At 36.8% G+C, this 14882-nt stretch overlaps 1 protein-coding gene across 2 annotated transcripts in view; it reads right to left on the bottom strand.

The window, feature by feature from the left end:
* Positions 1-14882, bottom strand: part of C8H1orf21 (chromosome 8 C1orf21 homolog) — a 193805-nt gene that overhangs the window by 77158 nt on the left and 101765 nt on the right. For both annotated transcript variants that reach the window (XM_007061128.4, XM_043521372.1), the window contains exon 3: positions 4947-5041. In XM_007061128.4, coding sequence (XP_007061190.1) covers positions 4947-5041 — 95 coding nt within the window. The remainder of the gene's footprint in view (positions 1-4946; positions 5042-14882) is intronic.

Raw genomic sequence — 14882 nt, 5'->3', positions numbered from 1 at the left:
CTTTAAGCAATTTGTCTGAATTGGCACTCTCAGTTGGGTCCTGCCAGAACCAGCATCGTTACACCTGGGTACCACGATACATCCTGTGTTTGTGTGTGTACACTCTATTGTATCTTCTAATAAGCTCTTCTGGAACTGTATTGTTGTAAAGTTTTAAAAAATTATATAACAACACACATGCTGAACTCTTAGTATAATTCTAGTTAGCATTTATACAATGCCAACATTTATACAGCAGCATATATCACCAATGCACTGTATGAGCACATGAAACTATGAACACTATACAGCAATACATTCAACATAAATAGCCATTCAATGCATACCTAAAAATAGTAATCAAGGGACACTTCAGACAATGGTCACTGTTAAAAAAACAGACATTTACTGCACTGTGGTTTTTGACTTTGCAGATGCATTTGCAGTCTTCCCCATATTTAGCTACAGAAGAGTGAAAACTGAAGTTCTGAAATACTAAGTATCAATTAAGTAAATGATTGCATGGATCCAACTGAGACTAGAATCTGGTCTGAGTTCAAAAGATAGCCTAAAGGTAACAGCATAGGTATGGCTGGCACAAATTACATTCTCAAGTAACTGCTGTGGAAACTAATACATCTTGAAAGAAAAATAAGTGATTTTTTCCCCTCGTGAAACTGACTCAGATATTGGCAACAATCAGGTACATAAGCATTCTCATTCAATTGTTTACAAACTCCTCTGTGAATTTGTCTTCGCCCTGTAACTTCCCTGCTATTTCAGTACTTAGCTTCTCTCAAGTCAAGATGCATGATTGTGTCAAACTGTTTGATAAAGTGTGCAAATCCTAGCATATAGCCCTTACAGGCTACCTATACATATAGCAAGTACAGATTTTGACAAGTAGAAGTTACAAAAAAATCTAAGAAATAACCTTCCCCCCCCCCCAAGAATTATTAAGTGAAATGTTTGAAAACATAAGATGATTACAGAAAGAGGAATCTGTACTGTAGCAAACTGTTTAAAATTAAAACCAATATAGCTCATAACATTTTGGAAAAAGAATGCCAAGCTGCATGAATAGACGGTACTTTACCTTTAAGGTATTTTAAGATATTTTACCTTATCCAGTAGTGTAATTTCACAATGAAATGCCATTAGTACGCCATGAGTATGTAAATGAAGACAATTAAATTAGTCCTATTATGAATGTTAATTAGTCTGTTATGATGGTACTTTAGTATACCTAATATGATGCTGTCAAGCTAAACAATGAGTTCTTTCTAAAGAAAAGATTAATGGGTCTTTAAAGCTGGCTAACTGTTATTTATTCCAGTCAGACCCACATGTACTAGAGATGTCTTCAACCAAGACTTTGTTTGCCTTTTAAAATATTAGTTTGTCCCAGTTTTATTATTTAGCCATGCCATTTTAAGTACAAATAAACTGGTACATTACGCATGCTGACTATGCACCACTGGCTTTTGCTTCTAGTTAGATCCATTAGCTAGATCTATTGAGTAGCAATCTAAAAGTAGCAACGGATAAAAATTATTTCCATTTGGGGTTATAGCTGGTATGGCATAAAAACCTTAGTCCTGTGAAGATAATTAATTAATTTAATAAAAGACTAATTCATTTACTGACAGGTGACTGAAATTATTGGCCAGAGTTAGGTGCAACAGCCTTGCACGGCTCATTTCTTTGTACATGCAAATCATGTATGTACAAATAGCCATTTTCGGTACCAAGAGGGCTCTGTGTGTTTGCATACATTATGCTCGCACAAATGTATGCACACAATTGCACCTGAAAATTGAAAAGCCGGCGCTCTATCTTTTGTTTTGTTGTAGCACAACAGTGGAGTGAAGGAGGACTGGATAAGTTCCAGTAAGAATTCACCTGCACCAGCCACTTTCATAGGTAACTAAGAGTAAACAGGAAATTCAAGCAGAAAAGTAACACAGAGTCAGTCACTCTAGAAAGTGATTGAAGCAGAATACAACTGAATCCAAGCTACACACCTCATCTTAACTCCTTTTCCACAGGAGATGGAGTTTGGGGAGCATAGTGACAAGGCAGAAATGTGGGATTAAGAAAAAGGGTTGGGTTGCGGGCTTAATGATTCTCCCAGACCTTTCTCTTGTTCCTTAGGGCATGTCTACACTGGCGCTTCGTCGGCAAAACTTTTGTCTTTCGGGGTGTTTAAAAAAAGCACTCTCCTGTCTGATAAAGCTGCTGCCACTCATGGGAGGTAGAAGTTTTTTGTCAGCAGGAGAACTCTCAACAAAGAGAACAAAGCAGGAGAACAACAGCTACCCTGCGCGGCTTTTAGTGGCATGGCTGTAGTGGCACAGCCGTGTCGCTAAAAGCTGCATAATGTAGCCATAGCCTAAAACTTCAGTTGCCCAGAAGTGCCTGATGAAGAGTCAAGATTAAGTAACTGATAATTGTCAATTTTACAACCATTAGGAAAACTAAAGTCTTAGTGATACATGACTTAACCTATCTTCTAAATTATGAACTTAACAAGTTTACTAGAGGGAACCTTCAGCTTTAAAAATCTAAAATGTCAATGATTTGTCAATTCCTAGGATTAACAAACCGTACACATTTACAGAGGGAGATGTAGTATCTTTATAATGGAGCTAGAACGAGAAGAAAGCGAAAAACCGATTGTCTGGATGTCTAAGATATGTTCACTATCTTTTAAAAAACCTTTATCAAGTATAAACATCCTCTCTGATTAAAGGGTTTCACTTTATTTTTGTAGATTTCTTTAGATTAGGGAGTGGTATTCTCCCCAATCCTCATATTAAAATTTTTTCCCAAGAAATCTGCGATCCCGCTCAAAAACAACCTATCAATACATTATATACATAAAATTCAACTGTTCTACAGAAATATCTCTTAATAAATATAACCAATACAAGAATTAAACGTTACAACACGAAAGCAGGCACTAATAAAACACAAGATTATCGATCTAGTTTCTAAATGTCACCAAGACTTCTAAAAGTGACTCAAGCCTTTAAGATTCCATTTTTAATGACAACCAGGAAGAATTCAGACTCTTCTCTAAATTATGCTGTATCCCTTAAGGCTGGCAACTAAACTGGCAATCTTCAACCAAACTGATCTGCATCTTTCCATTTATCAGAAAACTAGTAGCAGCTCCCAATTTCTCTTCCATTGTACTCACCAATAAAGCATCTCTGACTCCAAAATTAGAGATAATTTTTGCAGCAGCATTTCTTAAAAGTAGTTAAACAAAAACAGACACACTTACATTTGCGATAAGGTGGAAGACACTGCAGATACTGCTAGAAAAAGTGATGCTCTCAGCAATGTTTCTTAGGCACACTAAAAACATCCTGCTGCAAGCTAAATTTGTGCTGTCCAATGGAGCATCAGCAATGCAAAACTGCAAACTGGAAATATGCATCTAGAGTAGAGACTGAGGAGAAATCTTCTGTGCTGTTCAGTGGCCTTCAACCACAATCTGAAATATCAGGCTGGAACAGCACACAAGGTGGTAAACAGGGCTATTTACCTACAATAATGTACTGCAGTTTTGTACTGCAATCTCCAGAATACACACTTAAGAGAGAAATGTACAGTAGGTGGGATTGCCTGGAGCACCAGTGATGAAAAAATATTAAAATGGTAACATTCCCAAGAGTCATCTAGTTACTCTGACAGGCAGATTCCCCAGCTGATATTAATGGTTATAGCTCCATTGAAGTTAGCAGATGATCTTCCTCTCAGTATACCTGAAGGGAAAAAACTGTATGAAAAAACTCAGTTGAAGAAATAGGCCCAGAAATCTGAAATGTTACATATTTTAAAATGCTGTATTTTGTCTGTCTTTGAAAGTAGTATCTGGATCAATCCTCCAGGCCCCTCTATTTTGAGCTTAAAAAGAAAAAAGAAAGAAAGAAACTTCCACATGAAAGTCAAGCCTGACATGATTCACCTAAACCTGTTTCCCCCCCCCTAAGAATAAATAACAGTAACATAATTAGAACTCGCCTACGTAGGGAAGTTAGTGTGGAGTTAGTGAGGATGTGAATTTAAATTACAGCAAATTACCTACTCCACACTAACTCCCTCTTTGTCTGCACTAAGAGTGCCTTTTTTTGTGTGCTTTACCTGAATACACTTTGGAAGTGTATTCAGCTAGGGCGCACAAAGGCACTCTCACTGCAGAGTAAATGTCCACATCGGGAGCTGGTGTAGAGTAGTTAATGCGCACTAACTACTTTGTACCAGCTACTCTGCACTTTTCCCCCAGGTAGACAAGCCCGTAGAAGTAATAACAGTAATGATGATTTCAGATAGAAATTATCTCAGCTTACAGTGGAACAAATAATAGATATGCTCAATGAGCAACAAAAGGAAAGAAATCTTGAGTTTTATATAAGGATAAATCTTGAGGATAATACTAATTTGATGATAAACAAGAAAATAACTGATCTCCAGTCAAATTACTGAACACCAATTTTTGGCAATCCCGTGTTACAGGTACATTACTTATTCTGAGCACCTCATTTTGCAAATTTTAAAATTCACAGTAGGGAAACAGAGTAAATTATAGATGTGTTCCTAACATAGGTAGTTTTCTTCTGATCAGCTGTGAATTTCAGTATTTTTAAGAACTCCTTTGCACACAGACATATTCATCATGACCTGCATATATTTCTATTTGCAAAGTTGTTGAATACAAACACTAGTTCCTCTGAAGCACTCTCCACAAGATCAAGTACAGGCTAATTCATAAAGACAAGCAAGAAAAGGTAATATTTCCACCTTCCATGCAAGCTATATATAGTTATGGCATTTTCAAGAAAATCCTTTTGCAGCATTTACGTTGTAATATAAACATACTGCGCATTGCATATTTCATTACAAAAGCAGAGTCATGTTCATATTAATTTTATTAAATAAATGATAAGTTCAGTCCTTACCAAATTTTCCTGGTTCCTGGCAGCTATTTTCTGATCATCTTCTCCCCCATTTTTCATGTATTTGACCTCTTCCACTGGTTTGATCCTATACTCATCTGAGTACCAAGAAAAAAAGAAAGAAAGAAAAGTTTTGTACCAGTGTACTTCAGTAAATGGAAAAACAGCTGACTGGAAAAAACATGCTGCCTATTATCAACCAAGCCCTAAATGGTATAGACCCTAGTAATCTCAGAGTCTGCTCTCTTCCTAACACCCACCATGGAAACAAGTCTAGAAAAGAAAACTTCAAAAAAGTGACTCAAAAGTAAATCTCATGCGGAATCACAGGCAAAAAATTCTCAGTTATCTCTGGAATTTGATCCAAACAGATGTGCATCTTGGACCCAGATCTAGAGCAATGTGTAAGGCACATCTCTTTGTTTAGGTTTTCCAGTAACTTCAGGCATTAAAATTTTCTATCATCTAAGTCTTCAAGCTACTATTGCCATCATGGATCCTCTCTGGGAAGATGGGTCTACTGCTCTGAAAGTCTGCATGCTCCCTATTTGTGGGAAGATATTGTTTGATACAGTTCTAACCTATGCAACGTGTGCCCAAGGTAACTTAAATGCTTATTACTACTTCAAGAAAAAGTGAAGCAATTTTAAAATATAGAAACAGAGCAGAAAATTAGTATTAAAGAACTAAAGAGAACTTAGAGCTAACAAAAATCTTATGGCAGGTAGTGTTTCATGGGATTGGGGAGGAAAACTGACTTGTGTGATATTGGAGTACAGTCTATGCTTGCATTGAGGGAAGGAGGAAATGATTCATGTAAGCATCACTCACATGTCTAAGGCTAACATATCCTCATGTAAGACCAAATCTTGAGAGCCTTACAGAAACCCTGACCACAGGCGTCGGAACCTTTGTAGAAGGGGGTGGGGAGGGTGGCCAAGGCCAAAGTGGCAGGGGAATTAAAATACTACTTAAATATCCCGCAGAGTACAACGTAACATAAGGGACCAGAATACAAAAGGAATCCACATTATAACATTTAAGGTATAATTATAAATTGCACAAATGAAAAAAAAAATAAGACAACTTTAATTCTAAACATCAGGACTGCATTTTAGTTTTGCACTTCTTTTATTGTACTTTACTTGCATTTACATTTTACTACGTACATTCCACTATTCATACTGCACTAATTATTGAACTGTAACTTGCAATTCTGTAACATTACAATCAATCATCTTTGTTTATGTATAATGCATAATTTAAAAATTGTAACCTTAAATTCTAAATCTCCTTGGAAAAAGGCATCAGCCAAATAAACAATAACAAACAACTTTGAAGGGAAGTAAACATGTCCCCATATGAGAGCTACCATAAAAATGATTTTTTCTAGTGTTTCATTAAAAAAATCAAATCAAAAATATATTTTTAGAAAACCTAAAAAACCATCAACAGGCTGTAGCAGATAGAAGAAATACGATCTCTATTAAGCAAAAAATGTAAATAATGTAATTTTGATCACGCGATTATCTAGGATTGCAGTGGATATCTAGGAATGCATCTGATCCGATCTCATAGTGCATCTTGGCCTTTAGCAGTATGAGCCTATTTTCCCCAAGGTGCATATGTTTCTTTTCTTAAAAAAAAAAAAAAAGGGGGGGGGGGAATGGCCCCTAGGCCCCCCTGGTTCCAGCATATGACCCTAACTCAGCAAAGCAAATGTAAGGGCATGCTTAACTTTAAACGTGTGTAAATCCCACTGAAGTCAAAAGGAAGTTTAGGCTGACTAAGACTAAAGTAAAGACCACAGGATTTGGCCTTTATAAATGGTTCAATACCTACTCCTTCCAACATTGCCACCACAGCACTATGAATGGACATTATACATGTGGAGGAAGAAGACTTACACTGCATAGTCTCCTTTGTTTTCTATATGTTGTGACCTGCTATGAATGAGTTCTATAGTCCTTGCATCTCTGTATCATCTTTGGCATGCAAACAAGTGATGCATAGTAGCTATTATATATGAGTTTAGCTATATACTGTCTGGACTGAAAAAAAAGTTACAGATTCACAGTTAAATTAAAGTTGCAAATTTACTGAAATTCCAGTGAACTTTTATACATTTTCTGTATTTCCTTTTCCAGTACTGCTGATAATTGAGATGCATGTCTACTATCCCCTGCTGGACCACAAAAAGCCTTTTTTAGTTTCATGGCACCACTGAACAAAATAGTAAGACAAGCTGTTTTTTCAACAACTAATTTGAAATGCCATTGCTGTAATGTTTTAACAGGCTGGAGCAAAGGTAACACAAAGTGCAGTTATATGCTGAACTCTGAGGGGAAAAAGCAACAAAAAAACCTTTCCCTTTCAAAAGATGTTCTTTCTTGAAAGTGAAATTTAAAGACAGACAGACAGACAGACCTACAGGGCTGAGAAAAAAGAAGCCTCATATTCTGCTATTACTTAATAAGTTTAATACTTTTCAGCTGCACATTTCCAAGGGGAACTAATTTTTAAATAATGGATGTCTGTTCAAGTGTCAGTGAATTATCCAGAACTCAAAGCTCACATCTTATCAACATCCTATTACATGTGCACGCTATAATACAGTAAGAAATGTGAACAGCCTCCTTCAAAACCTGAGTAAATGGATCTTGTGCAGGAGACCATGCAGGGGTTGGAAGAAGTAATCCTCCTCCTTTTCCCCCAGCTAAGAGGCAGTGCCCTGGGTACCTGTACAGTGAGGGTACATCAACACTGCGAAAACAGAAACAAAAACAAAATGGAACAGCAAGTCTCAGAGCTCAGGTCAGCTCACCTGGGCTCCTGGGGCTCATGCTATGGGGCTAAAAATAGCAGTGCAGACGTTCCTACTCAGACTGGAGCTCAGTCTCTGAGACCTACCCCCTCGCTGGGGTTCAGAGCCCAAGTTCCAGCCAGAGTGGGATTATCTATACTGCTATTTCTAGCTCCGTTTGAGAGTCCTGTGAGCCCAAGTCAGTTGACCCTGGCTCTAAAACTTGCTGCAGTGTTGTTTTTTCCAGTGAAGATGTACCCGAACTCCTCAGTTGCTTCTCTGACCCTGTGCCATGTAGTGCATGTAACCAGTGGATCCACAGGAGATGAAACCAGGGATCTGCAAAGATCATCCCCCAGCCACAGCATCAGGGTGGATTGATTTAAAAAGAAAGCAATTTAAATCAGTAAGCAGAAAACCTTCATTTAAATTATCAATTTTAACTGTGCTTTGCATTTGAACTTTTTAGTTATTTTTGTAAACAGATTGATTCACATTGGTTGGTAACCATTAAAACATGTTGATTTGCAACTAAATATAGCCTTTACACTAAGTTTGGTGCTCCTTTTTGCTAACCAGGAGGACAGACTATATCTATACATATTCATTTAAGTAATTATATAGCTTAATTTACATTTGTTTAGATTCTTAATTTTTACTCTTTTTTATAATGCTAGAAAAGGTTGATTGATGCATTTCCTAGATGATTAATATGTTAGTTGTGATTTGTGTCAAGCTCTATTTGTATGGAAATTCAAATTCAGTTAAAAGGTGCACAAAACCAAAACGTTATTTTTTTTATTAAATAAAACTATCTTAAATGTGCTGGGGAAAAAAAAATGTTTTACCAAAACATGTTTCATGGTTTAAACCAATTGATTTGTGAAACAAAGGAAGTATTATTTGTAGTCAGTGAATGAACTGAATGTTTCCCATCCTCATGTCCTTTAAGATTTTAGAACTAGTACATCTCCTCCTCTCACACCTAGTTTTTATTCATAGATTGGCAGAGGAAAACATGCTTTCCTGCTTTTTCAACTCCCAATCAGTTTCTTAGCTTTTATGAACCAGTCATTGAACTGAAATGAGTGAATAAACTGAAATGAAGAAAATATTCTCTCTGCACCTGCAAAAGAGGCTATTGCTGTCAAAAGCTGATTTAGCACTTCTACAAACATTGGTTCCAGATGCTTAGCCAGTGACTGCCACCAGTTCAGTGGTTTGACATTCTTTAAAACTTTGCAGCAAACATGTACCACTTATTTTTTGTATTTACATGATTTTAATAGATTACAGTATGGTTAGGCCTTACACCATAGGTTGTAATTTAATTTTAAATAGCTTTATTTAAAAATAAAACACAAGCACCCTGTATTTAATTTACATCAAAAATCCAACTCAAATTAAAAATATTTTTTTTAATTATCCATTTGTATTGACCATATATAGCATAAATCCTCCATGGGCATCTACAGAGAAAGTCTATCTCTGCTCTTCCTAGACCCCTGCATGCTGCAGAACAGCAGCATTCCCAATTGCAGACAGAGATGAGGATCTTACAGCACACGCACAGATAAAATGTTAACACAGAATGAAACAGGATAAAATACACTGGGGTATAAGAAGGCACAAAACAGGCAGGTAAAATAGGGCAGACCCTTCTGTTTTACTAGTGGGCTTTCATACAGTCTATTTCCCTTGCTAAGGGTTAACAATCAAAACAAAACAAAAACAAATGAGTTTTCCTGGTTTTATTGCAACAGAAAGTAAGGTCTGGAAATGAAGCTACTCATTATACCAGCAACTATTTGGCAGCAAAAGAAATTCAGTCCCAAAACAGATCACTTTTAAAAAGGGTAGTTTTAAACTGACAGTAATTGGTTTTTAATTTACTTGGTGGTTTTGTATTTGGTCTAGTTCATACGTGTTTCTAACCAATGTAAAGAAAACTAAGATGGCTGTAAAAATGTGCCAAAGAGCAGCATTTCAGTAAGACAGAGCTAATACTGAAAATAGATATGTACTGATAATTTAAAGCAGTATTACTCTACCAGCAAATATAAACCAAGTCCTATTTCTGAATTCCATCAAAAAGGGAAGTTGAGAAATCAGAAAATTGCCATTCAAAAAGTCCTAAACACTATCAAGACTGGAAATACTGAGTTAAGATTGCAATATCAACCTTCCTTTTTCCCTCCTCACCTTCAGTGATTTTCTCAATCCTCTTGAGAGCGCCACAGTAGATTCCGCATGAAAAAAACTCAATGTTCCCTTTTGCACATATGAATTAGAAGAGCAGAAAACAAACAGAATAGAATAGAAAAGATTTCATATGCTTCATATAACCTGCAACAATTCCTATAGCATTGATGGAGTACAGAGAGAATCTCAGGCCAGACTAAAGGCCAGTAGGGTATCAAGTACTTGTGGCCCATATGTTCAGTGTGGACATGAAAAAATTAATCTCTGGGCTGTATCTGGAGCCTAATATACCTGACGAATACTGGGAAAAAGGTGAGGATAAATCGAGGAGAGGTGGATATCCAGCCTACATTGGGCTAGTGGACAAGGGCAGGGACTTGTATGGACTGTACATAAAGGGTCATGAGAGATGATGTGAACATGAGGAGAACTCCCTTATTAGTGAGTTTACAGATCACAAGCCAGTATGTAATGTTTTCCATGGGACAATAGGTGGGCTATGGTTTGTTGATAAAAGTTTGATAAGGGAAGGGTAGGGTGGGGGTAAGAGAGCAGAGATAAAGATGGTGTTGGGACCTTAAGTAAAGGTGATACCCAGTGCCTCTGACATTTGAACTACAAACTTCCAGTTACCTAACTTCAAATGTTTATAGTTATAACAACATTCTAATAATTATTATGGCATTAATACTTATAGCATTGGCAGCCTTAACTGCTCCAGTAATTTTGTATATTTGGGAATTCCCTTAGTTATGTAAGTTTTGCATAGATCTTGTATTTGTGAGAGCTTGATGCTGAAGAGTCACACAACAAGTTGGAACAGAGAGTTGGAGCCAGGATGTCTATAGAGTTTACAAGCTCCACAGGAATCCTGCCCTCCTCCCGCTCACTCTATGGAATTTACAAGCAGCACAGAAGTCCTGTTCCCAGCTCTTTTCCTGCTTGTTTAAGTTCTGCAGGAGTCTCCTACTCAGAGATTATAAGCAACATAGGTTTCTCAACCAGGTGTTTTAAATTCACTTTGAACTTGGACACTGATCCTAGAAATACTCCATACCTTGAAATGATGCACAGCACTCATCTCCAAGAGTTAGAGGACTTTTACAAAAAACAAAACAGTCATTTTTACATCACATCTCTCAAACAGGTTGAATAATTCATCTCAACCAGGAAGTCAAATATCAAACAGAATGGATAAAAATCAATTTAAAAAATAAACAGATTTTTAACATTTAAATTGGATTTTTTTTTATTTAAATTCAATACAGGCTTATTTTTTAAATAAATTAATTTATTTAAAAAGAAATCAGAAATTTACAACTTACGTTAAGGCCTTAATGTATTATAATCTATTAAAATCATTAAAATTAAATATAAAAAGTAATATTGAACTTTAAAACTGACAAGTTTTAAAGAAGTTCAAATCATTGAACTCGTGAAAGTCACTGGCTAAAGCACCTGGAACCAGTTTTCTGACAGACTAAACCAGGCTTTGATTGTAGGTGCAGAGAGAATATTTTCTTCATTTTCAGTTTATACAACTATTTCAGTTCAATGACTAATTCAAAGTTAAGAAACCAATTCAGAGTTGAAAAAGCAGAAAAGTTTGTTTTACTGTCCCACATCTATGCAAAAACACTGGGAGTGAGATGTACTTGTTCTAACATCTTTAAAGGACCAGGTAACCAAAAACAATCAGTTCAATTCACTGACTACAGATAGTACTTCATTTGTTTAATAAATCAGTTAGTTTTGATAACCTTTTTTATAAACCTTTTTTTCCTTATGTATTCATGTAGAGGGTTTTTCTAAATACTGTTTTTGTGCATTTTTAATTGAATTTTAATTGCCATTTACATAGAACTTGACACAAATGTTTATCGTTATCTAGTAAAAAAGAAATACATCATTTACCATTTTCTAACATAATAAAAGGTAAAAATTAACAATAGGAATAAATATAAATTAAACCATATAATTGGTTAAATAAAGGTACATAGATAGGTCACTACCAATTTCACGGCAGTGAAAAACATGTCACGGATCTTGAGCTAACCCCTTCCCCGTGAAATCTTATCTCCCACATGCTCCTGGGAGGCTCCTAGCTGTGAGTCCTGGCCTGGGCCAGGAGGAACAGGATTTGTCCTTCCCCTGCACAATCACTCTTGAGGGGAGATCAGACCCACCTCCGGTGCCTCCCCCTGCTGCAGGAAGCTCTGAGGCTTGGCAGTAGTCCCAGAGGTGGCTTGTGGAGGTGAGTCCAATCTCCCCCTGCTGCTGGGAGTGTCCCAATCTGGGGGGAAGAAGGGGGCTATCTACGAGTCCAAGACGGCCTGGGGAGTGTCAAGGTTCCTTCCCTGCTCTAAACTCTAGGGTACAGATGTGGGGACCTGCATGAAAACCTCCTAAGCTTACTTTTACCAGCTTAGGTTAAAACTTCCCCAAGGTACAAACTATTTTACCCTTTGCCCTTGGATTTTCGCTGCCACCACCAAACGTTTAACCGGTTACTGGGAAAGAGTTGTTTGGAAACGTCTTTCCCCCCAAAATCCTCCCAACCCTTGCACCCCACTTCCTGGGGAAGGTTTGGTAAAAATCCTCACCAATTTGCATAGGTCACCACAGACCCAAACCCTTGGATCTTAAGAACAATGAAACATTTCTTAAAAGAAGAATTTTATTAGAAGTAAAAAGAATCACCTCTGTAAAATCAGGATGGTAAATACCTTCCAGGGTAATTAGATTCAAAACATAGAGAATCCCTCTAGGCAAAACCTTAAGTTACAAAAAGACACAAAGACAGGAATATCCATTTCTTTCAGCACAGCTTATTTTCTCAGCTATTTAAAGAAATCATAATCTAACGCATATCTAGCTAGATTACTTACTAAGTTCTAAGACTCCATTCCTGTTCTTTCCCCGGCAAAAGCATCACACAGACAGACACAGACCCTTTGTTTCTCCCTCCCCCCAGCTTTTGAAAGTATCTTGTCTCCTCATTGGTCATTTTGGTCAGGTGCCAGCAACGTTATCCTAGCTTCTTAACCCTTTACAGGTGAAAGGGTTTTTCCTCTGGCCAGGAGGGATTTTAAAAGGTGTTTACCCTTCCCTTTATATTTATGACAGGGAGAGACAAGACTTGTCCTTCCTCTGCATGGCTGCTCTGGCCGGGGGCATGGGGAGAAGAGATCAGACCCACCTCTGGGTATCTTTTTGGGTTGTGACCCCCATGGTTACACCAGCATGAAATTTCAGATGTAAACATCTGAAAATGTGAAACGGACCAATTTTAAAATCTTCTTGCCATGAAACTGATCAAAATGGACCATGAACTTGGTAGGGCCCTACATATAGATGAAGTGTATTTTCCTGGTTAGCAAAAAGTAGTACCAAATTTAGTGTAAAGCCTATATTTAGTTGTAGATAAACCTGTTTTAATGGTTACCAACCACCAAGAATCAAAATTTCTTTAGGAAAATAACTTTAAAAAAGTATAAATGCAAAACATGATTAAAATAGATGATTTAAGTAAAAATTTCCTACTTGCTGATTTAAATCGTGATTAAAGTCAATGACTTAAATCAATCCACCCTGATTTCAGAGAAGTAAAAAAATTCTCCTCTGGCAAAAGACTACATATTCAAAAATGCACATAGAAGGAATTAGAAGTTGCACAGTTTGAGAGTGTAAACAAATAAACTGTCTAATGGAAACTGTCTTTCCTCCCTAATTTTGTATGGCTATCATGGCTCCATAATACAGTATCTGCTCATGCATGAGAAAAATCTATATTTGTTCTCTCAAAAAATCATTGTACATTTGGTAAAAAATAAAGTTGACAATCTACCTTGAATGTAAAATGACTACTTAGGAAGATAAACCTATCAGTCAAGATGTGGACTAGATGCCTAAAATCCACATGAAGGTGTCTGAACAGATGGCCTGGTTTTCAAAAGTGTCGAGCAGCAACTCCCATTGATATATATGTGTAATATATATATTACACACACAGATTAATGCTCAGTAATGGAATATATCAGGACCAATTTTTGAGAAATGTCGTAAGTAACCAGGTTTCCTGTTATACATGAAGAACTTCTTCCTAGAATAATAAACAAAAATACAGTAAAAAAAGATATGTGATGCCAACATATTGAAGAATTACTTGCTAGAGGTAGGTAAAAATGAATATAATTCCCTGATGGAATTATATAAATATAGCTTTCTATGTAATTATAGTGTCATCAGAAGTAAGAAAAGAAAATATGTGACTGATTACGAGCCTTGCAGCCTTCACAGTAGCATAGGTAGTTGCAGGATAGCTTGAAGTATAACTGGAAATATCCTCTTTGAAACTACTGACACCTCTAGAAAACAACTCTTATTGACTTCAGTGGACATGGGATCAGGCCCTTTATGACTCTGAGAGAGGGTAATATTTAGAGTTAAGAGTTTTATATTTGGTGCCTTCCCTGGTTCCTGAATATTGCAAACCAGTAAATCCAAAATCCAAACTACATATTAAAATACTACATTTTTCTCACTTTTTGGCAGGCACAATACAAGCCCACACAAACAAAAGGCTTAAGGAAAAATGGAGCCTAACACATAACACACTATTCTACTGTTCTTTCATTTCCTATGTGCCATGCATCCCTTCATCTTCCCTGCTCTTACGAAGTAAAGCTATACTGATGCGTCCGTTATGATGGGCCTGTGCTGTATTTTTCTAAGAACAGGTCTGGCCCTAAGAAGTGCACAGGACCTACAATGACTATTGACCTCAGTAAGAGTTATGATACTTACACTTCTTAGGGTGAGACCTTTAAACTATAAGGCAGAGGTTTCCAAAGTTTTCTTATTGCATACCCCTTTCCAGATCTACCAGCTGCCCGCATACCTATACCCTTCTCATCACTATTACTTTGTGTGTT

Source organism: Chelonia mydas, chromosome 8 (genome assembly GCF_015237465.2).
Source record: "Chelonia mydas isolate rCheMyd1 chromosome 8, rCheMyd1.pri.v2, whole genome shotgun sequence".
Classification (NCBI taxonomy): Eukaryota; Metazoa; Chordata; order Testudines; family Cheloniidae; genus Chelonia; species Chelonia mydas.
This window is presented reverse-complemented; position numbering and strand designations above follow the sequence as displayed.